Source organism: Theropithecus gelada, chromosome 6 (assembly GCF_003255815.1).
Source record: "Theropithecus gelada isolate Dixy chromosome 6, Tgel_1.0, whole genome shotgun sequence".
NCBI classification, from domain to species: Eukaryota; Metazoa; Chordata; class Mammalia; order Primates; family Cercopithecidae; genus Theropithecus; species Theropithecus gelada.
In genome coordinates this window covers 134381003-134408175 of record NC_037673.1, presented here as the reverse complement: position 1 = coordinate 134408175, position 27173 = coordinate 134381003, and the positions used below count along the sequence as shown (strand labels likewise).

General features: G+C 42.6%; 1 protein-coding gene across 4 annotated transcripts in view; it reads left to right on the top strand.

The window, feature by feature from the left end:
- Positions 1–3211: 3211 nt before the first annotated feature.
- FAM13B (family with sequence similarity 13 member B) overlaps positions 3212–27173 on the top strand; it is a 98158-nt gene continuing 74196 nt past the window's right edge. For 2 of the 4 annotated variants that reach the window (XM_025387848.1, XM_025387846.1), the window contains exons 1-4: positions 9056–9386; positions 23329–23495; positions 25379–25570; positions 26010–26222. In XM_025387848.1, coding sequence (XP_025243633.1) covers positions 25414–25570; positions 26010–26222 — 370 coding nt within the window. In that variant the 5' untranslated portion in view covers positions 9056–9386; positions 23329–23495; positions 25379–25413. Of the gene's footprint in view, positions 3574–9055; positions 9387–23328; positions 23496–25378; positions 25571–26009; positions 26223–27173 lie in introns of those variants that run through there. The other 2 variants (XM_025387847.1, XM_025387849.1) reach the window with 2 other exon arrangements.

The following is a 27173-nucleotide window of genomic DNA, read 5'->3' as shown; positions in this document are numbered from 1 at the left end:
TCATTCTATCATTGATAACTACCTGAGCTTGAGTTTCTTTTTTTTCGCCAATATAAAAAATGCAGCTATGAACTTCAGGGTCTTCCCCTGTTGCGCAGGCTGGAGTGCAGTGGTGTGAGCATAGCTTACTATAACCTTGAAACTTCCGGGCTCAAATGAGCCTTCTGCCTCAGCCTCCTGACTAGCTGGGATTACAGGTGCAAAGCACTATCCCTGGCTATTAATTTTTTTTTTTTTTTGAGAAAGGGTCTTGCTCTGCTGCCCAGGCTGGAGTGCAGTGGTGCTTACTGCAGGCTTGAATTCCCAGGCTCAAGTGATTCTCCCGTCTCAGTGCCACCCCCGACCAAAATTTTTTTTTTAAGAGATGGGGTCTTGCTATGTTGCCCAGGCTGGTTTCAAACTCTTGGGTTTAAGCAATTCTCCTGCCTTGGCCTCCCAAAGTGCTGGGATTATGGGTGTGAACCACATTGCCCAGCTCTTTTACTTTTAATTAGGAATTAATATATTTACACTGATTGTAATTACTCATATTTGAATTTATTTCTGCTATCTAATGTTTTACTATTTGTCCTCCTTTAAAATTTTTTATCCATTTTTAAAATTAAGATCTTCCCATTTTGTTTTATCCCCCTAATAAACTGGAAGTTATATATACTGTTTAATTTCTTGTAGTGATTATGTAGAAATTTTAACATATATATTTAACTCAACAAATTATAAACTTATTAGGCTACTCTTAAACAATACAAAGCCTTCTAATACTTTCATTTACCCTCTCACAATAGCACATGTAAAATTATTGAACAATAGTAGAATTTAGACATTGTTGCCATTATTTTGGATAGTGTTTAGATTTACAGCAAACATGCAAACGATTTTCTTTGTTCACCATTACTTCTCGCATTTTGAATCTTCCTTCTGGAAGATGGCAATTTTCTCTTAACATTTTGAAGATATACTGCAGTATCATTTGGCTTCTGTTGTTACTATTGAAAGGTCTGTTGTCAGCCAAATTATCTTTTCTTTGAAGATTAGTGTCTTTTCTTTTCTTTTCTTTTTTTTTTTTTTTTTTTTTGAGATGGAGTCTTGCTCTGTCACCCAGGCTGGAGTGCAATGGCACAATCTCAGCTCAATGCAACTTCTGCCTCCCACGTTCAAGCGATTCTCCTGCCTTAGCCTCTTGAGTAGCTGGGATTACAGGCGTGTGCCACCACACCTGGCTAATTTTTGTATTTTTAGTAGAGGCAGGGTTTTGTCATGTTGGCCAGGCTGGTGTCAAACTCTTGACCTCAGGCAATCCGCTCACCTTGGCCTCCCAGAGTGCTGGGATTACAGGTGTGAGCCACTGTACCTGGCCTAATGTCTTTTCTTGCTGCCTAATTTTAAGATCCCCTTTATCTCTGGGTACTAAACTTTAACTATGTGTGCATTTTATACTTTCCAGCATGGCAAGTTTTAGTCTTCCAGAATTTAGGATATTTACCTTCAATTCTGGAAAATGTTCAGCCACTATTCTTTGAATATTGTCTTCCCTCCATTCTATTATCTCCCTTTTTTTTTTTTTTTTTTGAGATGGAGTCTCCCTCTGTCGCCCAGGCTGGAGTGCTGTGGCGCGATCTTGGCTCACCGCAACCTCTGCCTCCCAGATTCAAGCAATTCTCCTGCCTCAGCCTCCTGAGTAGCTGGGATTACAGGCATGCACCACCATGCCCGGCTGATTTTTTATTTGTATTTTTAGTAGAGACAGGGTTTCACCATATTGGCCAGGCTGGTCTGGAACTCCAGACCTTGTGATCCTCCTCCCTCAGCTTCCCAAAGTTCCGAAAGTGCTGGGATTACAGGTGTGAGCCACTGCGTGCGGCCTTTTTTTTTTTTTTTTTAGACGAAGTCTCGCTCTGTCACTAGGCTGGAGTGCAGTGGCGCAATCTCGGCTCACTGCAACCTCTGTCTCCTGGGTTCAAACGATTCTCCTGCCTCAGCCTCCCCAGTAGCTGGGATTACAGTCATGTGCCACCACGCCTGGCTAACTTTGTATTTTTAGTAGAGATGGGGTTTCACCATGTTGGTCAGGCTGGTCTTGAATTCCTGACCTCGTGATCCACCTGCCTCGGCCTCCCAAAGTGCTGGGATTACAGGCTTGAACCACCGCACCCAGCCAGGTTGGTTTCTTTCTATGAAGGCCTAAAACACCTTCATGTTTTGCAGCTTCTCTGCTGATGAACTTGGGGATTCAGAAAACATTAAATGCTTCTGTAAATTGTTATCTACTTTAGTGGAAAAGAGCAGTTAGGTGTAAATATTTGGCAAAACATACAGCTGTAGTTAGACCACAATCTGTAAACATTGCCACAGAAAATGTGGTCTGAATGAAAGGTGCCTGAAGGCTGGGCATGGTGGCTCACGCCTGTAATCCCAGCACTTTGGGAGGCCAAGGTGGGAGGATCTCTTGAGCCCAGGAGTTAAGAGATCAGCCTGGGCAACGTAGTGATAATACGTCTCTACAAAATATATATATATATAGCTGGGCATGATGGTGCATGCTTGTAGTCCCAGCTACTTGGGAGGCTGAGGTGGGAGGATTGCTTGAACCTGGGATATTGAGGCTGCAGTGAGCTACAATTGGGCCACTGGACCCCAACCTGGGAGACAAAGCAAGACCCTGACTCAAAGGGGGAAAAAAAGGTGTTGAGAAGCAACCTAGCTGGTCAAATGATAGGAAGGCTCAAAAGCCTAGAGCCTCTAAGGAACAGGGAGGGTATAAAAAATGGTGAGACCCTCCTGCCTAGATTTCTGGTTAAAAAGGCAGCAGAAAGTTCATAATTTTGTGAAGGTCATAATCTCACTGAATCTCTGAGCACTTTTTTCTTTCCCCTATATGGACACAGGCAGAGGGAAGAAGAGAAAGGGATATTTATTCTTTGTTACGCATTTATTTTTAACAATAAAAGTTCTGACTGTGGAAAAAATATTTAGCTGATTATAGGAATTTAATAAAGAAGCCAAAACAAATTAGTCTTATAGCTGATGATAGTATTGGCTTACATTATTGTCATACACTGAATTCTAAGTTATCAGGCCAAATATGTGGACTTGGCAAAGATGAGACTTACTGTCAATTGTTCCAGCTCTCCAAACTGGATGTGACTGGCACCAGTGGCCATATGAGTGAATATAGAAGCTGAAATCCACATTATGTTAACTTTGGTTCTATTCCACCAAAAGATTTTATTCCAGAGATACATGAGATGAAGCTTTTCCAGGGCAGAGATCGTGATCATGTACCCTAGCACAGTGCCTGACCCATAATAGCTGCCCAAGAAGTATGTGTTGAATAAGTAAGTGGCACAAAGGTTATTCTGGGTTACTAAGATCAGAACAGTATTTGCCATTATTTTGGAGGTTGGCGTGGGATTTGTACACCCTGGAACAGTTTCTTCTCTTTGCAGCTAGTGATATTTTTCTGTTTATGAAAAACACACATTCTTGCACACTGGCACAATGGTCCTGGGCAAAGTGGCACAGAAAGATTTCCACTCCATTTCTTGGAAGAGCCAGCAATACATCTCTCTAATGGTGAGTTGCTTCTCTTTTATCAGAGGATTTAAATTTGATGTGTTTTTAGTCCTTCCTTAATTCCCAGTATAGGAGACTACCTCAAGGAGGAAATTAATTAGCTGAGTTTGACTGAATTTGATAGGATTTTACTGCTCTGTGAGGATCAAGAGTAGTCACAATCTCATCTCCATTTGCACTTGTTTTTCCCTGCACACAAGACTGCATGTAATGATGGCTTCCTATCTGTATTTATAGTCATGTCTTGTTCTACAAATGGGCAGTATAAATATGCTTTTAATTGGGGAAGAGGTGTGCTTGTATTTATTGTAACTTACAAGGCTCAGAAGATCTTAAAACCAGCACCGAGAGTTTGGGGGAATTCTTAGTGGTTCTTGGTTTTCATTTACAAATAGATAGACAAAGATTTGGCAACTTCTGTCAAGAAAGGTTTTCACACCGGGCCTCATTCCTAGCAATAAAAATCCAGATATGAAAGCAAGACATTTTCAGATTGTTCTTGAGGCCTCTGAATGCAGTATAGGAGAGGGAACTGAAAAAATTATAGTATATGGCTAATAAAGCACTTTTATGCATACCAATTTATTTAAGTCTTAGTTTCCCTATTTGACTGATGGGGACTCTAAGGTACAACTAAGTTAAGTAACTTGGCTAGAGTCACAAGGCTAGTAACAGAGCTTGGAATGTTTGTTGTATCTATTTTACTTTTAAATGATATAATTGGTGGGGACATATATATATATCTTTTTGGCTTTTCTGGCTAGGGTGGCTCCAGTTTCTTATTAACATTGTATTAAGAAAGACAAGGCAGTCTTGACTGAACACAAGTTAATCCTTATCCTAGTACTCAAACAGCCTTGCTCAGGGAGATCAGTAAGGGTAAGGAGGACACCTGATTAAAAGTTTCCTTACTGATGGTGCAAGGGATGGGCTCAACATCCTGCTACATCTGGAAGAGCTGAATTCAGTCAAACTCATGTAAAGGAGGGATGAAGCCATTTACATTCTCTGTGAATAATGAGGGCATTATTAGCCATCTGTAAAGTAACCGCAGAGACAGAGAGCTACTTCCCGACTTCAAGTCTCATTCCAGTGACACTGGTGACCTTGGGGAGGCAGATATGCTGAGGTCCTCTCTGGCATCTAGAATGCAGTCCAGGTTGTAGCAAAGATACATTCCTTCTATGGTGATGTGACTCACGACCTTACTTCTGAGAGGCATAATGTCCCTGTTCAGATAAGCTGGATAGAATGCTTGTTTTCTAGGCTTAAAAGTCATCTTGCAAATAAATAACAATCTTATCTTAAGTAGCAATTTTCCTGGCATGGCCTCATCTCCAGAGGGAGTCTTAGAAACACAAAAGCTTAGTCTATACCAGTCACTTCTCATCCTGGCCAAACAGCTATCACAAATGCTATTTTTGACTCTATTGATATATTGAAATGTGACGTTTCCATCTACAGGTGAAGAATTTGTAGGAAAAAAGACAAAGTGATGTAATTTTGAAGTATTCTTTTAGTGAGGTATTTTCTCGTCTCTGTAACAAACAGAATTGCTGTTCTTTGCTGTAGGGGCTGTCCTGTGCCATAAAGCATGTTTACCAGCATCCATGACCTTCACCCACCAGCCAATAGCTGATTGTCTCCAGTGGTGACAATCAAAAATGTCTGCATTCAACAGATCCTGAATTCAGAAGGAAAAAAAATGTTTAAAAAAACCCAAAAATGTCTGCACACATGGTCCCCCAAAATTGTCACAGTTGAGAACCACTGTTTTAACTGAAGCAACAAGATATTACAAAAGAAATCATCTTCTTCCCCCCATCCACCAAAAAACTAAAGTGTTCTGAGATAGACCCCCTCTAGAAATTTCAGAGGATTTAGACAAAGCAGGTAGATTAAATACTCACAGTTATTTAGTTATAAATGGCCAAATCAGAATTACTGAGGACAATGTCTTTGGAGACTGTTGCTGGTGAGCTGTGATTCTTACCACAGGTGCCTGCCTACCTTTTACCTCAAGTTGAGGCAGTGGGCCTTCAATCGAACTGCTCAGAGCATTTGACCTGTGCCTCTTGCAGTCCGAGGGGCACTGTGGGCCTGTGTCTGACTCCCATAGGCTGGTGGCTGTTTTGGCAGCAGAGTGGAGGAATGTTGAATATGCACTGGAATTAGCCTGTACTCTCAAGTTTGTTCGGGCAAGAGGTGCATGAGAGCTTCCTGTGGACCAGGTGTGAACCATACAGAGCTGCCACTAGGCTAACACAGCAGCACCTTGAGAAAAAAGCTCTCCTTCGTCCAGATTCTTTGCTTCCATCTATTGGGAAGTAGTCGTTGTAATTTAGTTTGGACAAAATACTTTACTGCCACCTGCTGGAAAAACATCAAAATAAATAACATACAAAACTACAGTGAGGATGATGTGAATGGCACCCCCTAGGGTACGGAGTGCACAACCTTGTCCCACAATAAAGGGTCACTTGCAAATGGAGGAGTGTGAGAGTCATCTCAGGTCCTATCTGACAGGGCCTTTACAGAGATGCCCAGGTTTCAACAGACAAGTAGTTGGAGGTGTGTGGAAAGAAGTAAAGAACTACCAAAATAGCTTTACACTTAGACCAATAGAATTATGGGGGAGAAACCATCAGAGAAGGGGGATGGTGGTGGCCTCTGAGGTATCCATGAAAAAAAGGTCAGCTTTAAGCTTGCCCAGGGAATGTCAAACCATCATACAAAGTTAACAACTTTCCTGCTCCTTTTTCTCCCTGCGTTCCCCAGATTTGGTTATGGTTAGTTAAGCTGGGAGGAGAAAGACTAGGCAGGTTAAAGATGACTATGGTCCCCTCTTTGGGGCAAGCAATGAGACAACTGTTCCCAGCTGAAAAAGAGGAAAACATTTCACTCTTCGTGACTCAATGACAATAGGACTCTATTCCTAAGGAGACCACAGAACCCCTAAAAACTCATGGAACCTGCCTGAGTTTTCAATTAGGTACATGACAGATCTACTCCCACTGCACAAATTGAAAGGCATGGCAAAAGACACAAAATAAAAGTTTGTTTTGAATTATAGCCCATGTGCTCCCTATGTTGAACATACTGTTTTTATATTATCAAGTGGGATCTAAAGAATATATCTTCCAAGGATATGTTCTGGAGTTCTTGAGGGGGAAAATGGTCACTGATCAATTCATTTGTTTTTTAAGATCCCATACTTTGTGGGTAGGGTATAAAAATGCAAGGGATGCCAGGGACGGTGGCTCATGCCTGTAATCACAGCACTTTGGGAGGCTGAGGTGGGAGGACCACTTGAGGCCAGGAGTTCAAGACAGTCCTGAGCAACATAGGGAAACCCATCTCTAAAAAAATAAAAAATAAATTAGCTGGGCATGGTGGCATGTCCCTGTAGTCCCAGCTACTCAGGAGACTAGGGTAGGAATGCTGCTGGAGGTCAGGAAGTTGAGGCTGCATTGAGCCATAATCCAGACACTGCACCCCAGCCTGAGTGACAGAGCACGACCTTGTCTCACACACACATACACACAAAAAGGCAAGGGAATCCTTCCCTCTGGGAGCTTACATCTTAGGTTTCATACTCAGAGCAAAGTATTTATTACAGTCAGTTATGTCAACAAAAGCCTGTGTTGCATATGTAGGGCAGGCTGAGGAAATTTTTAACTCTCTTTGGATTTACTCTCAAGACTTTTACTCACTTACGATAAAGCTTTTGAAGCAATCATATTGCTTCTCTTCTCCAAGCATGGAATCACAGGTAAAGCTTTCATTTAAGATATTTAAAGAGAGATACAAGGCTAAATGCACAGGCTGCACCTTCACTGGGCTGCTCTGAAATCAGGCTCTGTTGATCCTGTTTGGCAGATTTGGAAACTTTTATTTCACTTCACTCAAGTTTAATCAGGCTCCGAGAAATTAATTTGGATAAAACAATTCAACCCAGTGAACAGTGTCCGATTTGTAAACCATGATATGAATTTATTGACAAAAACTGTACAGCTAGTATAACTAGTCCTAGTCATATGCCTTGGACAATCGCTTCTTATTGGGTATGCAGATTTATTCGAGAGACTCCCAGAATGATGGAAAGGCTACTGGCTGAGTTTGGAATCAGAGTATGGGCCTTTGTATGCTCTTAAAGGAGATCCAGAATTTAGGTTTACTAGGATATAAACTCCACGAAGGCAGGGATTTACTGATGTATCTTAAGAGACTAGAACATAGTAAGCCTTCACTAAGTATCTGTTGAATGAGTGAGTGAATCTCAATTCAGATTTAACTGCCTTGAGAGTAAGTGTTGGTTCTGGTCATTAGAATCAGTTGACTCATTCCTGGACAGAGTTCCTGGGAACCTCATAGAACATTCTTATTCAGATTCTTCTGGTTTTAGACTCTTTATGGACCCCACCCTTCGGTTATGACGGCATCAACTGGGTATGTGACACTTAGGTTACAGGTGGGTTAGTCTCTCTGATGAAATGTGGGAGACACTCTGGCCTCTGTAGCCCATTTACATATCATTTCATAGGATGACTTTATTTTTTTCAAATCTTGTCCCAAGTTCTATGAGGGTTCTTGTTTTACATTTTTCAGGTTACCGACTTCCAGCTCAGGCAGGTAAGGGACAACTGAATTGTGGTGGCTGCTATTTTTTGTGCAGGTGTTGATCTACCCGCCGTCAAGGAGGCCAAATGGAAGATCTCAAAGCCCTTAACAGACTATAGCAAAGAAGAGATTGGCTGAATATTCATACCTTTGTGAGCTCAAGGGAGTTGTAGGGTTGGTCTGGGTAGCTATACAAGTAAGTACCAACTCTCAAGTTCAGAGAGCTCATTCTTTCTGCCTCCTTTCAGCTCTGCCTCCGGAGCTGGCTGATTTTAGTATACGAAGCTCCCAGTGAGCCCGCAGCCTGTCGACTTCCACAGTCCCAGACTGTCAAGGTACCGAAGCCTTACAGTTCTTTCTGGAGTCTAGGTCAGGTCCTTAGGTGAAGGGGTAGGGTGGGGGCGGGCAGGACGCAGGTGCAGCCCCGTGGTACCGGACCTAACTCACATCTCTGGGAATGGGAACGGGAGTCACCGCTTAGGCCTCTCCCTGCGGTTTTCGGTTCAGGTCTCTGTGCTCCTCACCTGGATATGGGGGCCCCGGGTTTTTCTGGCCGCCTGCAGGGAGGGGCATGGCTTCCTCTGCAGAGACCAGAAGCGATCTCTGTGTTCCGGATTTTCCCTTTATCTTTCCTACTTCCTCTCCCCAGTGTCCTCTCTGCTTCCCAATCTCCCAAATCGAGGATCCCACAACCCGCCCTGGGCCCGCGCCTGGCTGCTCGCACCCTAACTCAGGAGCCCAACTGGTGGGAGAGGAACCGCGGTCCTCAAGCCTGCAGGACCCAGGGCCGCGGCCCGGGATGCTGTGGGGGTGGGGACCCTCGCCGCCCCGCCCCCGCCAGCGGCCCGCCCCGCCCCCTCCCACGCACGTCACGTCCGGCCCGGCCTCCGCCCGCCAGCCGCGCTCCTCCCGCTCGCCGTTAGGGAGGCTCTGCACCTCAGCCGTCGCCTCTGTCGCCACTCCGGCCCCCTCTTCCGCGTCTCCGCCGCCACCACCGCCGGGGATATCCGGGAGTCGCTTACCGGGCTGGCCCCGCGCCACAGCCGTAGCTTTAACCTCCCGTCAGCGGCCGCCCCAGGAAGAGGCTTCCCGGCCGCGGAGCCACTTGGGGCCTCAGTTCTCGCCCTCTTGCGGTCCCCGCGGGTCCTGGAGAAGCGGCTGCGGCCAGGGAACGGGGCATCGCGGTTCCAACGGTAGGTAAACGGGCGGGTACCCGGATCTGCGCATGCGCGGGTTGCAGGTCGCCGCGGCCCTTCGCCGCCTGTTGCCCCCCAGCACCGCCTCCCACCAGCGCCTGCTCCTGGGCGTTGCGTTTCGGGGTGTGGAGGACTACAGCAGGTGGGGCGTTCCGTGGAGAGGGCCCCCTTTCCGCTGGAGAAAGAGGAAGATGAAGCCGTGCCGGGGGGTGTGGCAGCCTTGGATTTGCAGCGGCTGCAGTGCCGTGAGCGGGCGTGCCCCTCACCTCCAGCCCCTCCAGAGTAGATGGCGCGACACCCCACGTTTCTTTGCTGACCTATCCTGCCCGCTGGCGCTGCGCCTCTTCCCCGCCCACTTCCTTCATACTGGGCAGTGAAGTTGATATAGAAGAAAAAGGAGTGTGGTTTATTCTGGGCTCAGCTGCGCCCCTTTTTAAGGTCACGTGAGATGAGTGGTTGCAGACTTCCTTAAATCGCTCAGAGAATATAGCCAAAATTGGGCTGTTGGTACACTAGGGGCCTTGTCTAGAATGCGCTCTGCATAGGCCAGGCTGGAGGGGGACACTTTGTATAACATTAGGGTTCACGTGGCACGCCTGGTTTCCTAGATGAGGTTGTAGGAAATGGAATCGGTTGGCACATGTGCGCAGTGGGAAACTGTTAAGCCCTTTTTGTTTGTAATCAGTTGAAATCAAACTGACTTTTAGAAAGATGGTGGATTATTTCATTTGGTTCCCCGTTTCGCCTTCTAATCAATGAAAAAAGTTGGGCATTTACTTTGAAGGATCTTATAATCTAAAATGGTAGCCAGAATCATTACCAATAGTAATGCAGACTATTAATATTAACTGGGGTGCACCTGTTTAGAGAGACAGACATTAAAGGGTGGTTTTGAATTATTTGTCTTTTTAGAGCTGGATTAGTGTGAGGCTATTTTCAACTCTCCTTTTTTGGTAACCTTGAAATGCTTGTTGGCCTGGTTTTCTCACAGGTACTGTGCATTTACTAAGTGCTTGTTGATGGAATTGAATGAACTGATAATAATTTGTATATCCACTGGGAGCCCCTTCTTTTTTTTTTTCTCCTTGAGACAGAGTTTCGCTCTGTCGCACAGGCTGAAGTGCAGTGGAGCGATCTGGGTTCACTGCAACCTCCTCCTCCCGGGTTCAAGCGATTCTCCTGCCTCAGCCTCCTGAGTAGCTGGGACTACAGGCGCCCGCTACCACGCCCGGCTAATTTTTGTGTTTTTGGTAGAGACGAGGTTTCACTATGTTGGCCAGGCTGGTCTCGAACTTCTGACCTCAAGTGATCCGCCTGCCTCAGCCTCCCAGAGTTCTGGGATTACAGGCGAGTCAACGTGCCTTGCCCCCTTCTTACTTTTTTAATCCGTGCTGCTTTTAAAGTTGGAGTAATAGTTTCTCCAATTTAATATTATTACTAATTTAGACACCTGTGTGACACAGCTTACGTTCTTGGAAAATGTAGAAGGGCGTATTGCAGTGGCATAATTCATTGGGTGGTGTAAATGTTAGTGTGTTTTTTATTAGAATGTCATTGTTTTAGGACAGAAAATGGCTGAAATGAATCTGTTGACTTGTCAATGTTTCCCCACCAATAAAATAACTGCTTTTATAATCATTTATTAATAACCTTAATCCATCGCTGCATAGCTCCTCCATCATCGTATACAAATTTTAAACTTGGGGACTATAATAGTATAAATTACTGTTTTTTTGTTTGTTTGTTTGTTTTTTTTGAGACAGAGTATCACTGTCGCCCAGGCTGGAGTGCAGTGGTGCAATCCCAGCTCACTGCAACCTCTGCCCTCCAGGTTCAAACGATTCTTCTGACTTAGCCTCCCGAGTAGCTGGGACTACAGGTGCTTGCCACTGCGCCTGACTGATTTTTGTATTTTTTGTAGAGACGGAGTTTTGCCGTGTTGCCCAGGCTGGTCTCAAACTCCTGACCTCAGATAATCTCCCTGCTTCTGTCTCCCAAAGTGTTGGGATTACAGGCGTGAGCCACCTTGCCCAGCCTTACGTTCAATTTTTTTTTTTTTGGGGGGGGGGGGATGGAGTTTCGTTCCTTTTGCCCAGGCTGGAGTGCAATGGCACTGTCTCAGCTCACCGCAACCTTCGCCTCCCCCGTTCAAGTCATTCTGCTGCCTCAGCCTCCTGAGTAGCTAGGATTACAGGTATGTATCACCACGCCCGGCTAATTTTGTATTTTTAGTAGATACGGGGTTTCTCCATATTGGTCAGGCTGGTCTCGAACTCAGGTGATCCGTCCACCTCAGCCTCCCAAAGTGCTGGGATTACAGGCGTGAGCCACTGCGCTGGGTACATTCAATTTTTTGAGGAACTGCCTTACTCCACAGCACCTGTACCATTTTATGTTACCACTAGCAGTGCACAAGGGTTCCATTTTCTCCACATCCTTGCCAACAGTTGTTATTGTTTGCTGGTTGGTTTGTTTGACAATAACCTTTTTGGATTTTATTGTGGTTTTGATTTGCATTTTTCTGAAGGCTAGTGACAGACTTCTGCTTATTGACCTTTTGTTTGTCTTCTTTAGAGAAATGTCTATTCAGACCCATTGCCCATTTTTGAATTGGGTTTTTTTGTTGTTGTTGAGTTGTAGGTGTAGCTATTGTTTTTGAATTTATTTTCTAAATGAGTTAAAAGACCTAGCATTTCTGAAAATGAATACTCGATTTTCAGAGTATTAGAAGTAGAACATTTCTGTTTTACAGGTTATCCATCCAGTTGTTAAAAGAAAAATTTACCTGACCAGGTGTGGTGGTGCACACCTGTAGACCTTTGTACTTGAGAGGCCGAGGTGAGAGGATGAACCCAGGAGTTTGAGGCTAGCCTGGGCAATATAGTAAGACGTTGTCTCTAAAAAAAAGAAAAAAAATTTAAAAAAGCCTTCTTAAATTTAACAGAGTTTAATTGAGCAAAGAATGATACACAAATTGGGCACCCTTCCCAACCTAGAATATGTTCAGAGGGACTTCAGGTTTGCCATGTGGTTGGATAATAATTATGAACAGAAAAAGGAAAGTGACATACAGAAAATAGAAGTGAGGTACAGAAACAAACTGGATTGGTTACAGCTCAGCATTTGCCTTATCTGAACATGATTTGACAGTTGCCCACCTTTGACTAAAACTCTGTGATTGGTGTAAGAGTAGGTTACAGTCTCTTTACACATCCAGTTAGGTTACAGTTTACTAGGTATGAAAAACTTTTGGGCCGAATTTAAAATACGGAAGCAGCTTTAGGCTAAACTAAATTTGACACAGTGAAGAGGCTGCTTTTATATCTGAAAATCGTTTTCAGTTACTTAGTGTTAATAGATCTATATTTAGGTCTTGACTAGAAATGTATTGTACCAAGAACTTATTTCCATCACATCAGTGTTACGAAGGTGCATACATTAAGTGAAGACTATATTTTCATCAATGAAGTCATTCCTTTTTTTTTTTTTTTTTGAGACAGAGTCTTGCTCTGTCGCTCAAGCTGGAATGCAATGGCATGTGATCTTGGCTCACTGCAACCTCCGCCTCCCTATTCAAGTGATTCTCCTGCCTCAGCCTCCCAAGTAGCTGGGATTACCAGCACCCATCATCACGCCCAGCTGATTTTTGTATTTTTAGTAGAGACAGGGTTTCGCCATGTTGGCCAGGTTGGTTTTGAACCCCTGACCTCAGATGATTCGCCCACCTCAGCTTCTCAGAATGCTGGGATTACAGGCATGAGCCCACTGTACCTGGTTTTTTTGTTTGTTTGTTTGTTTTTAAATAGAGATGGAGTCTCCTGGGCTCAAATGATCCTCCTACTTTAGCCTGTCAAGGTGTTGGGATTACAGACAAGAGCCACCATAGCAGGCTAATGAATATATTCTTATGAAAGAACTTTCCTTTGTTTATAAAGTGTTTTGTAACATGGCTAGGAGTGGAGGAGGGGGTTACTTGATTAAGAAAAGGGAAGTATGGTATGTGTATATGAACCTGACCACAGTGGGTGTTCGCCAAGCCGTAGAAAGGTTAGGGGTTTCTATGAGAGAGGCAGTAGGTTAATATGTGAGTAGCCAACTTTGATTCAAAATGGAAATAATAAAGGGTATTTGGAATGTAATGTAATAAAGGCTGTTTTTTTTTTGTTTGTTTGTCTGTTTGCTTGTTTTCTTTATTTTGTGGGACGGAGTCTTGCTCTGTTGCCCAGGCTGGAGTGCAGTGGTGCGATCTCAGCTCACTGCAAGCTCCACCTCCTGGGTTCACGCCATTCTCCTGCCTCAGCCTCCCCAGTAGCTGGGACTACAGGTGCCCACCACCACCACGCCTGGCTAATTTTTTGTATTTTTAGTAGAGACGGGTTTCACCGTGTTAGCCAGGATGGTCTCAATCTCCTGACCTCGTGATCTGCCCGCCTCAGCCTCCCGAAGTGCTGGGATTACAGGCGTGAGCCACCGTGCCTGGCCTAATAAAGGCTATTTTAATGTACCAACTCATTTCACACATTACACTAAATAGATAGTAGTATTGAATTTACAAGAATTGTTAGCTGGGCGTAGTGGCTCACACCTGTAATCCCAACACTTAGGGAGGCTGATACAGGTGGATCGCTTAAGTTCAAGACTGAGTTCCAGACCAGCCTGGGCCACATGGTGAAACTCTGTCTCTATAAAAACCACAAAAATTAGCCAGGCATGGTGGTGCACGCTTGTAGTCCCAGCTACTTGGGAGGCTGAGGTGGGAGGATCTTGACCCTGGGAAATCGAGATTGTGGTGAAGCCGGGGCTGCGGCGAAGCCGAGATTGTGCCACTGCACTCCTGCCTGGGCGATGGAGTGAGATCCTGCCAGAAAAAAACAACAACAAACAAAGAGAATAACTTATTATCAGATTATTAATCAGATATTTATTTAGCTCCTAAGTGCCAGAAATACATTGAGGAGCAAAACCCAAGTAGTCATGTGGCTAATGGTTGCATAACAGTAAATTTAGTAAAAGTCATTGAACACTTGAATCTGGTGAATTTTAGTGTGTAAATTATACATTAATAAACCTGTTTTTTAAAAAAAGCCCACTGGTGGACTTGTAGTGAGCTTATGCTCTGTTGGTAGAAACAGCCATTAAACAAACACGAAATGAATATGTAATAAAACTTGTGGTAGGCAAGGCTCACAGTGGCTCACACCTATAATCCCAGCACTTTGGGAGGCCAAGGGTGGAGGATCACTTGAGCTTAGGAGTTTGAGGCCAGCCTGGGCAACATAGGGACACTCTCTCTTTACAAAAAAAAAAAAGGCCAGACATGGTGGCATGCTCCTGTAGTCCCAGCTACTCAGGGGGCTGAGGCAGGAGGATTGCTTGAGCCCAGGAGTTTGAGGCTGCAGTGAGCTATGGTCGTGCCATTATATTCCAGCCTGGGAGACAGAGTGAGACCCTGTCTCAAAAAACAAAACAAAAAACTTGTGATGAATATTTTGGAGCCAAGGAATGCTACAGCCTAGATAAATTAATAGGTGAGACTATTAAATTGAGTGGGTTGAAGAAAGCCTCTCCAGGGCTGGGACTTGAGCTGATTATGGGAAGGAGGAAGCTTGGGAGAGTGTTTCAGGTCAGTGAACTAGCAAGTATAAAAGACCTAGGTTGAGGAAAATGTGGTACACTGACAAGATAATGACATTTACTAGATTTCTACTAGAGAAGGAAATATTGCAAGTCTTTTATGCCTCGGCCTCCCAAAGTGCTGGGATTACAGGCGTGAGCCTCCGCACCCGGCCCATGCCTGGCTAATTTTTGTATTTTTTGTAAAGATGGGGTTTCACCATGTTGACCAGGCTGGTCTCGAATTCCTGACCTCAGGTGATCCGCCTACATTGGCCTCTCAAAGTGCTGGGATTATAGGCGTAAGTCACTGCGCCCGGCCTAATTTTGTGTTTTTAGTAGAAATGGGGTTTCACCATGTTGGCCAGGCTGGTCTTGAACTCCTGCCCTTTGGCGATCTGCCCACCTCAGCCTCCCAAAGTGTTGGGATTATAGGTGTGAGCCACAGCACTTGGCCGTTTTTTGCATATTTTATGGTTAAAGTTCACAATCTAGTGGGGAAGATATAGAAACAAAGTTTAACCACTGCTTTTTTGTTCGTGTACCAGCTTCCCTTATTTATTTATTTATTTTTTCCAGTTTTTATACAAGTCTGTGCAAAAAAAAAATGTTTTAATCTCAGGAGACCTATTTGGCTAGACCAAATTGTAGAATTACTCATAATACCCCTTACCTGAAAAAAATGAAGTGTATTGTAGTTTTGTATTAACGAGCTATGAAAAATGATAAGCTAGTCGTCTTACTCCTATCAGTCTGGTAGGCCTTGCCTGTGTATGTTTTCTGTGGAGAAAAGGTGAAAGGTTACTAGAGTGGAGGAGTCTTGAAGAATCAAAATTTGTCAAAACTGAGATTGTATGCACACACAACTGACTAGAACATGCATTATCTAATACATATATTTTATTTATTTGAGATGGAGTCTTGCTCTGTCACCCAGCCTGGAGTGCAGTGATGCAATCTCGGCTCACTGAAGCCTCCACCTTCTGGATTCAAGGGATTCTCTTCCCTCAGCCTCCTGAGTAGCTGGGACTACAGGTGTGTACCACCACACCCGGTTAATTTTTTTGTGTTTTTAATAGAGACGGGTTTCACCAGGCTGGTCTCGAACTTCTGACCTCAAATGATCAACCTGCCTTGGCCTCCCAAAGTGCTGAGGTTACAGGTGTGAGCCACTGCGCCGGACCTTTTTTAGATATTTTATATCATCTAAGTTACAGTGTTTTTTAGAAAGGGTCCATCATTGTGCTGATACTTTGGGGAGGCACTGATTTAGCGAATAGTCACTTTGACTTAATAGAAAATCATGCAAATTAGTGGACTAGTGACTTTGGAGTGCCAGGGAGACCATGAGGTATCTGTGTTTAGACAGTTGAAGAAACTTCCCCAAGGATTACCTCTTGAAATAGCTGCCAGTAGTCATTTCTAGAGTTGTATATGGTTCACACATCAGCATTTAAAAAACAGAGAAGAGTGGTAGAGGAATGTTTAATCCTACTTAGGAAGGTATGAGGAAAGGTGACACTTTAAATGCTTGTCTCCTGAGTAAAGAATTAGCTTGTGGGCTGGGCGCAGTGGCTGATGCCTGTAATCCCAGCACTTTGGGAGGCCGAGGCGGCCGGATCACGAAGTCAAAAGATGGAGACCATCCTGGCCAACATGGTGAAACCCCGTCTCTACTAAAATTACAGAAATTAGCCGGGCATGGGTGGCGGGCACCTGTAGTCCCAGCTACTCTGGAGGCTGAGGCAGGAGAATCACTTGAACCCGGGAGGTGGAGGTTGCAGTGAGCCGAGATTGCACTACTGCACTCCACTTCAGCTTGGTGACAGAGTAAGACTCTGTCCCTGCCCCCCCCCCCCCCCAAAAAAAAGAAGCTTGTAATGAGCTGGAGCAAGATGGCTGCCGACAGGTTCCCTTTCCCAAATGCACTCCAAAGTCACTGGCCCACTAATCTGCATGATTTTCTATTAAGTCAAAGTGAGTATCTGCTAAATTAGCTCTTCCTCAAGGATCAGCACAATGATGGACCCTTTCTAAAAAACTCTAGTGTAGATGATTTATTTGTGCAGGGGGAATGTCGATTAGATTTTAGAATAAGGAGATCAGTTAGAAAGATAGATGAGAGGATTTAGTCACAAGGGATTTTTATCCGTTTATGGGACTTTGTTACTTTTGTTCTGATTTGAATAGCTTGACATCATGATTGGAGGTTATAAGATAATTGACTATGTCCATGAAACCCTTTTGAGAGTTTCTCAAAATTAGCCAAGCTGTTTACCAATAGATTATCTCCAGGAGTAACCACTTTTTTTTTTTTTTTTTTTTTGAGACGGAGTCTCACTCTGTAGCCCAGGCTGGAGTGCAGTGGCGGGATCTCAGCTCACTGCAAGCTCCGCCTCCCGGGTTCACGCCATTCTCCGGCCTCAGCCTCCCGAGTAGCTGGGACTACAGGCGCCCGCCACCTCGCCCGGCTATTTTTTGTATTTCTTAGTAGAGAGGGGGTTTCACCGTGTTAGCCAGGATGGTCTCGATCTCCTGACCTGGTGATCCGCCCATCTCGGCCTCCCAAAGTGCTGGGATTACAGGCTTGAGCCACCGCGCCCGGCTGAGTAACCACTTTTTATCTGAATACTTTGAATAAGAGAGGAATAATGAGCCATCTATGGGTGAAATGTGTTAGGTATAGTGATTGTAACCTGTGAAATATATGTGCTATATCTATTACCACAATTTGACAACTGTAGTCCTACAAAATATGCTTGATTCCATTTTCCTTGTACTTTTGTGGAATCACCATGGAGGATTGTTCCTTCAAGTAATATGTTAAAGTGCACATAGATGAACAGATTCTTAGGAATAGGTATATTAATATTTCCCACATTATTGCAAGAAATAGGTTATACTCTTTTTTTGGTTTTATTTTTTAAGGCAGTGAAATTCCCACCCTTTTGAGCAATAGAGCCCTCTTTAATTTAAAAACTTTCTAGTCCTGAATTCTGTGTTAGTTATACTTTGTATCTGATAAATTACTTAATGGCAAAGTGACTATGAACTTAATAACAGATTTAATTGATTTGGTATTTTCCTGATTGTGTTAGTCCATTCTCCCACTGCTATAAAGAACTGCCAGAATAAAGAAAAGAGGTTTAATTGTTTCACAGTTCTGCATGGTTGGGTAGGCCCCAGGAAACTTATAATCATAGTGAAAGGGGAAACAGGCAAATACTGTCTGCTGTTATTATCTATAGTATTGATATTGGTGCTCTACCCCTTTTTAAAGGCCCCCACTACTGATTTTAGTAGATATTTAAAGTGTAAAGATTCTGTGCTGTTAAGAAAGGTATGTTTCATTTGTCAAAAATCAGTTGATTGTAGATGCTGTTTTGGTTAATATAGCTCTGTAGTATATTTGGAAGTTGGCTAGTGTGATGCCTCCAGCTCTGTTCATTTTCTTCAGGATTGTTTGTGTTAATCAGGGTTTTTATGTTTTTGTACAAAATTTAGGGTTGTTTTTTCTGTTTCTTTGAAGAATGTTGTTGGAATTTTGATGGGGAGTGCATTGACTCTGTAGACCACTTTGGTTTGTATGGATATTTCAACAATACTAAATTTTTCAGCCCATGGGGTGAAAAAGGGGTATGTTTGCTGGTATTATGTATGTGTATATTTGCATATGTAAATGAAATTGAATGGAATGCAAAAGTACCTTGAGTCCCTGTGGAACTTAGGTTGATAGCTGGTGTATGAAGGTACGCTTTCTTGAATGTTACCCAACTTTGTTGATAATTGGTGTTTAATTGCATGGTTTCTGGGCCAGGAGTAGTGGCTCATGCCTGTAATCCCAGTGATTTAGGAGGCTGAAATGGGAGGTTTGCTTGAGCCCAGGAGTTTGAGGCTGCAGTGAGCCATGATTGGGCCACTGTACTCCAGCCTGGGCAACAGGGTGAGACCTCGACTCAAAGAAAATATATATGTATATATATGTATATATATATAGAGCTTTGTAATCACCGTTATCTCGTGGTGAGGTATATGATGTAAAATTCAATGTCATTTCCTATTCCTCGTCAACAACACCATGCTAGGCAACTGTCACTTGTATTTAAAATAATTTTGCTGTTTGGGGCTGGGAGTGGTGGCTCATGCCTGTAATGCCGAGGTGTGCAGATCACCTGAGGTCAGGAATTCGATACCAGCCTGGCCAACATGGCGAAACCCCATCTCTACCAAAAAATACAAAAAAATTAGCTGTGCATGGTGTCACGTGCCTATAATCTCTGCTACTCAGGAGGCTGAGGCATGAGAATTGCTTGAGCCCAGGAGACAAAGGTTGCAGTGAGCTGAGATCGTGTCGCTGCACTCCATCCTAGGTGACAGAGTAAGACTCTATCTCAAAAGAAACAAAAAACCGGCCGGGCGCGGTGGCTCAAGCCTGTAATTCCAGCACTTTGGGAGGCCGAGACGGGCGGATCACGAGGTCAGGAGATCGAGACCATCCTGGCTAACACGGTGAAACCCCATCTCTACTAAAAAAATACGAAAATCTAGCTGGGCGAAGTGGCGAGCGCCTGTGGTCCCAGCTACTCGGGAGGCTGAGGCAGGAGAATGGCGTAAACCCGGGAGGCGGAGCTTGCAGTGAGCTGAGATCCGGCCACTGCACTCCAGCCTGGGCGACAGAGCCAGACTCAGTCTCAAAAAAAAAAAAAAAAAAAGAAACAAAAAACCAAAAAACCCTCTCTCTCTCCTTTCTCTCTCTCTCTGTATATATATATGTGTGTGTGTGTGTGTATAATTTTGCTGTTTGGATTTATAACAGTATGCTTTTGGAAATACTTGGTTATTTTTAAAGTCCACACATTGTATTCTCTTGTGTCAGTCCTTTTATTGAACTGTTTTCTTTGCATTTTATTGATTCTATCTGCTAGGACATTTTATTAGAGTTCTTTGGGATATTTTCGTATGGTGCCTGCTGCTGTTTTCCTTTTTCTTTTTTAGAATGTAATATTGTCGTTTAGGTGTTGCATTCATTTTCTAGGACTTTCATGACAAATTACTACAAACTAGGTGGCTGTAAAATAATAGGAAGTTTTCTCTCACAGTTCAGGAGGGTAGAAGCCCAAAACGAAGTGTCCACAGGGCAGATTCTAGGGGAGAATCTTTCTTTGCCTCTTCCAGCTTCTGGTGATTCCTGGCATTTCTTGGCTTCTGGCAGCATAACTCCAGTTTCTCCCTGTCTTCACATGCTCTTCTTTCTCTCTGTGTGTCTCTGTGTATCTTGTCCTCTTCTTATAAGGACATGAGTCATTGGATTTAGGGCCTGCCCTAAATCTAGGATGATTTCCTCTTGAGATCCTTAACTAATTATACCTGCAAAGACCTTATTTCCAGATAAAGTCACATTATGAGGTTCTGGGTGGACATTAGGTTTGCAGGAAACACTATTCAACCCACCACAGATGTGAAGGGAGTGTTTACATGATTTAAGCTCTGAAAGGGGGTAGGAAACAGGACTAAATAATGTCAACTACTTTGCAGTTTGCAGAAATGTTACCTTGGGCCACTCTCCAGTCTGAGAGTTCTTAGCAGTGTGCTCTAGATACAAGTCCCAAGTGAAAGATTAGCTGCTGGGGCTTAGACCATAGGCCTGCCCTCTGGAAGTACCTGTTTGCAAGCTAGAAATAAGTGATGACCTAAAATATATGTAAGACTATAAGGCCAGGCATGGTGGATCATGCCTGTAATCCCGGGACCTTGGGAGGCTGAGGTGGGTAGATTGCCTGAGCCCAGGAGTTCAAGACCAGCCTGGGCAATGTGGTGAAACCTCATTTTTACAAAAATTATAAAAATTAGCTGGGTGTGGTGGCCCATGCCTGTAGTCCTAGCTACTCGAGGCTGAGGTAGGAGGATCACGTAGGCCCGGGAGGTTGAGGCTGCAGTGAGCTGTGATCACGCCACTGCACTCCAGCCTGTCTCAAAAAAAAGAAAAAAGACTGTGGCCAGTTTGAGCACCAGATTATGACATTCTATCATACTATAAATTGTGATAATTTACGTGGAAAGATAGTATAGTGATTAAGAACTCAAGAACTTTGAGAATCACATTCTCTGGTTTCATATTCTGCCTCTGACCCTTATTATTTGGGTGGACTGTGAGTAAATTGGTGAGCCTCTGCAATGTCTAAGGGTTAAAGAATACCTTAATACATGTAAAGTTCATGAAACTGCCTGGCATATAATAACTGCTCATTTAATGTTTGTTGCTGCTATATCCATCATCATCCTCAGGAGAGGGAGAAGCTAGTTGTCAGATTGATGCCTTCGATTGTTTTCCTACTGTTGAGGGTAAATTTTTACTGATGAATTCATAGATTCCTACCTAGCCTCAACTTAGGAAAATGTGCTTTCAGGTTGTCCAGTTAGAGGTTGGGGGTAGTAGAGGACATGAGATGAGATAACAGGCTCCTGACTGGGAGCAGTGGCTTGTGCCTGTAATCCCAGCAAGGTGGGAGAGATTCCTTGAGGCCAGGAGTTTGAGACCAGCATGGGAAACAGAAGACTTCCTCTCTACTAAAAATACAGCTGGGTGTGGTGGTGTGTGCCTGTAGGCCCAGCAATTTGGGAGATTGAGGCAGGAGTTGCTTGGGTCCAGGAGTTTGAGGCTGCAGTGAGCCATAATTGCACCACTGCACTCCAGCCTGGGTGACAGAGTGAGACCCTGTCTCAAAAAAAAAAAAAAAAGAAAAGAAAAAAGAAAATAGGTTCTTGGTTTCATTAACAAGGCATTCTAAACACTGAGTAGCCATTTTAGTGATGTATAGAACTTGCTCCCTGACAGACTTTTGTAGTGAGTTTTCATCCCCCTTTATGTCATGAGGGTATCAGCTTGACTTTTAATGTAAGTCTGTTAAATACCTTATCTCTGAAGTTAACTTTGAAGTTGTTTTCAAATGGATAGATAGGTAGATTAACTACATGTTTTAGCAAGCATTTCAGGATGTTTTGCAAGTAATTATCCACTAAAAGATTTGTTGTCGGAATATGGTTTTCCTTACCTTCAGTTTTTAATGTTCCTCCTGGAGGTGTAACACTTCTTTGAAAACCACACTGATTGATATTACTCTTCTGCTTACCTGAAGTTTCTTGGTCAGAGTCCTGCAGTGTAGTTTACTGAGCTTATTAAAAGATTTGTTAATAGATGACTAGAATTCACAGAGGATAATAATACCATTAGAATTCACAGAGGATGATGAGATTAAGTATTAAACACTTTACCAAACAAGTTCCCCTCTCTCTCCCTAGTCTAATTGCTGGTCTTTTAGCATTATGCAAAGAAGAGAGAGGAGACTAGTTCTCTTGTTATCTCAGTTAAACTTAACAGCTGTACAGGTATTATTCTTTTTTTTTTTTTGAAACAGGGTCTCACTTTGTTGCCCAGGCTGGAGTGCAGTAGTGCAAACACAGGCCATTGCAGCCTCCACCTCCTGGCAGAAGTGATCCTCCCACCTCAACCTTCCAAGTAGCTGGGACTACAGGCAATACTATACCTGGCTAATATCTAAATTTTTTTTGTAGAGATGGGGTCTTACTGTATTGCCCAGGCTGGTCTCAAACTCCTGGGCTCAAGTGATCTTCCCACCTTGGCCTTTCAAAGTGCTGGGATTATAGCCATGAGCCAATGCACCTGGCCTGTACAGGTAGTTTCTTATTTTATCTAAAGAAACCTAGGCTCAGAGACATGGAAGTTGTTCACCATCATGTATCTACAAAATGATGGAGTTAGTATTTGAATCTAAACCTTTCTGGGTCTCTTCTTTTTGCTCTTTTCCAACATATGCTATTGCTTCTCTAAATTAGGGAACTCAGACAACCACTATGTTGTATACAAAAAAGGAAGAAAGTACTTAAGTATAATAGCAAGCTTAAATCATATCTTTGATTCTTTGATCTTTTGAAAATACTTCCATGTTTAGTTCTCAGTATGTGAGGAAATGAGTAAGGAATGGGATGGGGTAGGGTGTCTGCACATAATTGAGGAAAATGGATTATTTGAATGGTGTAGTCCTTGAAGATGTGTCCTGTCACATATCCTCCTTTGCAATTCGTTTATTTATTTATCTTCAGCAGAAAGATTCTTCTCCAGTTTTCCATCATCATCTGTAACCTTTGCAAGGTATTGCCTTTAGGTTACAAATACATTTTTCAGACAGAAGAATAACTTTCAATATAGGTAATGTCTTAAGAGGACTTTACTGCTGCTTCTATTAATAGTCTCTTCTGACAGTTAAAGATGTTGTGGGAAATTGAAGTAATTGTTTTTATCTTGTAGATTAACTGCTGAAGTACTGATCGAGTTCTGCATTTCTTCAATGAGGAACTACAGGCTGATCTTCTGCCATAATCTCAAACAGCCATAAATGACAAAAGAATGCTTGCTCAGTGAGGGTAGCTGGTGCAGAAGCCATTTTTTAAACTTAGGTATTTAAGTCCTGAAAGGTAAGTTTTCAAAATGATAACTATCTCCTGCTCTATAAATCCATAGAGGTTTTGAAACTTGCCCCTGTGGCTGCTATATGATTTAACGTGAGGTTTTATAGTTCTTAGCTGGCACCAGATACGTCGAAGAATGGATGTTGCTTGTTTGAGACTATGTAAATGTATGGTATTTTGCTATCTTAAGTTAATTTTTTCTTTTCTTTTAAGTTGGCTGCATTGTTTCCTAGTCATGTTGTGACATTCTTGATCCAGTGGGTATACACTTGATCCAGTGGACCTTATTTTTGTAAACTTATGAATTTTAGTAGACTGATCTTTGTGATTTGCTATCTTTCTCTTGCAGTGTGAAAGAAATTGTTTTTCTGGGGTGATGGAAAAAAGACCAGCTGGTGTCATGTTGTTCATTATCAACCTTTGAGTTTTTCTTTCTTTTACAAATACTCTTTTCCTACATAAAGTAATAAATGTGTAATGTGTTTATTTTAGAAAATAAATTTTTCTTGGGATTACTTGTTCTCTTATGTGTCAGATACTGGAAATGGCCATCTGAGACATTGTTTTCTCCCACTTCTTTACTGATCACAATTCCTACAAAATTAGGACAAATAACTGTTTCTTCTGAACTAGATGGTTCTGAAACTTTTTATTATGGATAATTATGAAATAACACTATTAAGTCCAGGCGCGACGATGTGTGCCTATAATCCCAGTGCTTTGGGAGGCTGAGGTGGGCAGATCACCTAAGGTCAGGAGTTCAAGACCAGCCCGGCCAACATGGTGAAACTCGTCTCTACTAAAAATGCAAAATTAGCCGGGTGTGGTGGCGCACACCTGTAATCCCAGCTACATGGGAGGCTGAGGCAGGAGAATTGCCTGAACCCAGGAGGTGGAGGTTGCAGTGAGCTGAGATTGCACCATTGCATTCCAACCTGGGCAAAAAGAGTGAAACTCCGTGTCAAAAAATGAAATAACAGTGTTGATAAGAGGACATCTCTTGTTGAAAGTTGATGTTGAGAAACGAAAAATTTCTTTTTTACAAAAATGTATTACAGGCTGGGCACCTGTAATCCCAGCACTTTGGGAGGCTGAGACGGGCAGATCACGAGATCAGGAGATGGAGACCATCCTGGCTAACACGGTGAAACCCTGTCTCTACTACAAATACAAAAAAATTAGCCAGGTGTGGTGGCAGACGCCTGTAGTCCCAGTTACTCTGGAGGCTGAGGCAGGAGAATGGCATGAACCCAGGAGGTGGAGCTTGCAGTGAGTCGAGATCAGGCCACTGTACTCCAGCCTGGGCAATAGAGCGAGACTCCACTCCATCTCAAAAAATATATATATATATATTACAGCTGCTCTATCATGTAGAAATAAGAACTCATTAATCTTGTTCTTATTAGCCCATCATTTATAAAAAGTGGTTATTAGATCATCACTTTCTAAAAAGGATTCTCTCCCGTTTGGACTTATGAATTGAGGGGTTAGATGAGCTTTATATGGCACAGTCCAGAATGGGTTTGGATTTACCTGTGTCATTAATAAGCTTGTTTAGTAAAGGTTTTCTTGGAGCCAAATTTGGTCCTTAATTTGTCTTTGGGACATCAGTGCTCCTTGCTATATCTTTGATGATTAACTTTGCTATTGTTTGATAAGTATGCAAGCACTAAAGGGAACATTCAGCACTAACTCTTCGTAATAGGGAATATGTTTAGATAATTGTACTGAACTTCATCTGTAGAACACACTATGGGCCTGCTAACTGGAACATATTTAAATAGATGAGAACACATTCAGGTGTAAAGCATTTTTCTTTAATGTATCTAGTCATATTGCCACCTGTTAATCATTATAGTCTTTTTTTTTTTTTGTCTTTCATTTGGCAGAAAAGACAGCTTTGATTTCTGGCTGCAAAAAAGATATGAGGAAGAGCTCCTCCCCTTCCTTGAGTAACTGCAACTCCGTTCTTGCTAACAAAATATTTGGAATTCCACTTGATGAGCTGCAGCAGGGAGGACATCCAGACAATGAGGTTCCATTCATAGTCCGCCACGTTGTGGACTATATTGAGGAACATGGTATACATTTCCTTACTTTGAGGGCTAGCTTTTGTTTTAATAAACACAACTTACCCCTTTTTGACCTTGGATTTTTAATTTTTTTTTTTTTGTATGAAATGTCCAAAACAGGAAAAACTAGAAATTCTTTTTAATATTTTAGTGTGATTTTTACTTAAATTCATATACTTAGAAATGACAGTTGCCCAGCCTAGAACAAGTTTTAGTGGGGGTGATAGGAATATTTTTAATGGATATAAGGGGTGGGATAAAATGGAATATCCCTTAGAACAGAGATAGTATGTTTCTAGATGTATAATTTGAAGGTTTTTAGTCAAGTCATGGGAGCCAAGAAAGGCTTTCCAAAAGTATGAGTATTTTAAGTTAATAGGAGAATGAATATATATGGTCAAGCAGTTGACTTTGCAGCTTATTGAATGATTGCCTTGAACTAATGTAGGAGGTCTGGAGCAACAAGGACTTTTTCAAGTCAATGGAAATGCTGAGACCGTGGAGTGGCTTCGGCAGAGATACGACAGCGGAGAAGAGGTGGATTTGGTTAAGGAAGCAGATGTTCCCTCAGCTATTAGCCTTCTTAGATTTTTTCTTCAAGAACTTCCTGAACCTGTTATCCCTGGCAGTTTACATATTCACTTGATGCAGCTTTCTCAAGGTAACATAATTTGATACTTATCAATCAGTCATTTGTTGTTAATTTCCTAGTCTTTACCTTTTAGAAATCTTGACATGTAAGCAGTAAGTATAGTATTTTAGAGTTTAATTTGTTATTTTCTCTTTTGCTTTTTGGGGCTGTATGATCTTGTCAAAGGAAAGGCAACTTCCTGGATCCCTCTAGTACTGCTTACTTTTTGTTATTGGTCTTATTAGTGTAAGATACAAGGTGAAGAAGAGGAAAGGGAGGAGACAAGAACAAGGAGTAGGAGGGGTCATGAAAAAGAAGAGAAATTTATGTAAGGTAATGTGTGTGGTGGCACAATGTCCAATAGCAGCCAAAGGTGTTGCTTAGTGGAGATATTACCACTATTAGGGTTTCTTATCCCTGGTTTGATAGAATTTCCTAGCAAAAGCAAGAAGATAACTTTGATTCTAGTCTTGGAATATACCTAAAACTTGTTCTTGGACGCTTACCTAAAGGAAATGAATATCAAATTGAACATCAGACTCTAAGCCAAAGAAACAAAAAAAGATTTATCTTTGTTAGGTTTTTTTTTGGTGGTGACTAAAAAGTAGTGCTTAGCTAGAGTGGAATAGGAACGGGAAAAATAGGGGTAGAGGCAGCAGAAAGGTCAAAGAACCAAGAAGTGAGGAAATGCTTCTGTTCCTAGAGCCAAATGGTATTCATATATTTGTAATGGAGGGACATGCTTCATTATATAGGAAAATGTATAAAGTTGGCATATAACATTATATATTTCTTGAATTTTATACCTTTTCAGGCTTTTTTGGTATTATGGAGTTCATTTATTTTTTGAATCGGGGCTTCTAAAGAAATTTCAGTTATGCTAAGAAATTATAACTACTTCCTTTGTGCCTATCTCTATCACAGCTGGGCATTCTATAATATGTGTGTATATATCCTTGAGTATTATGTTGTCAGAGAAAG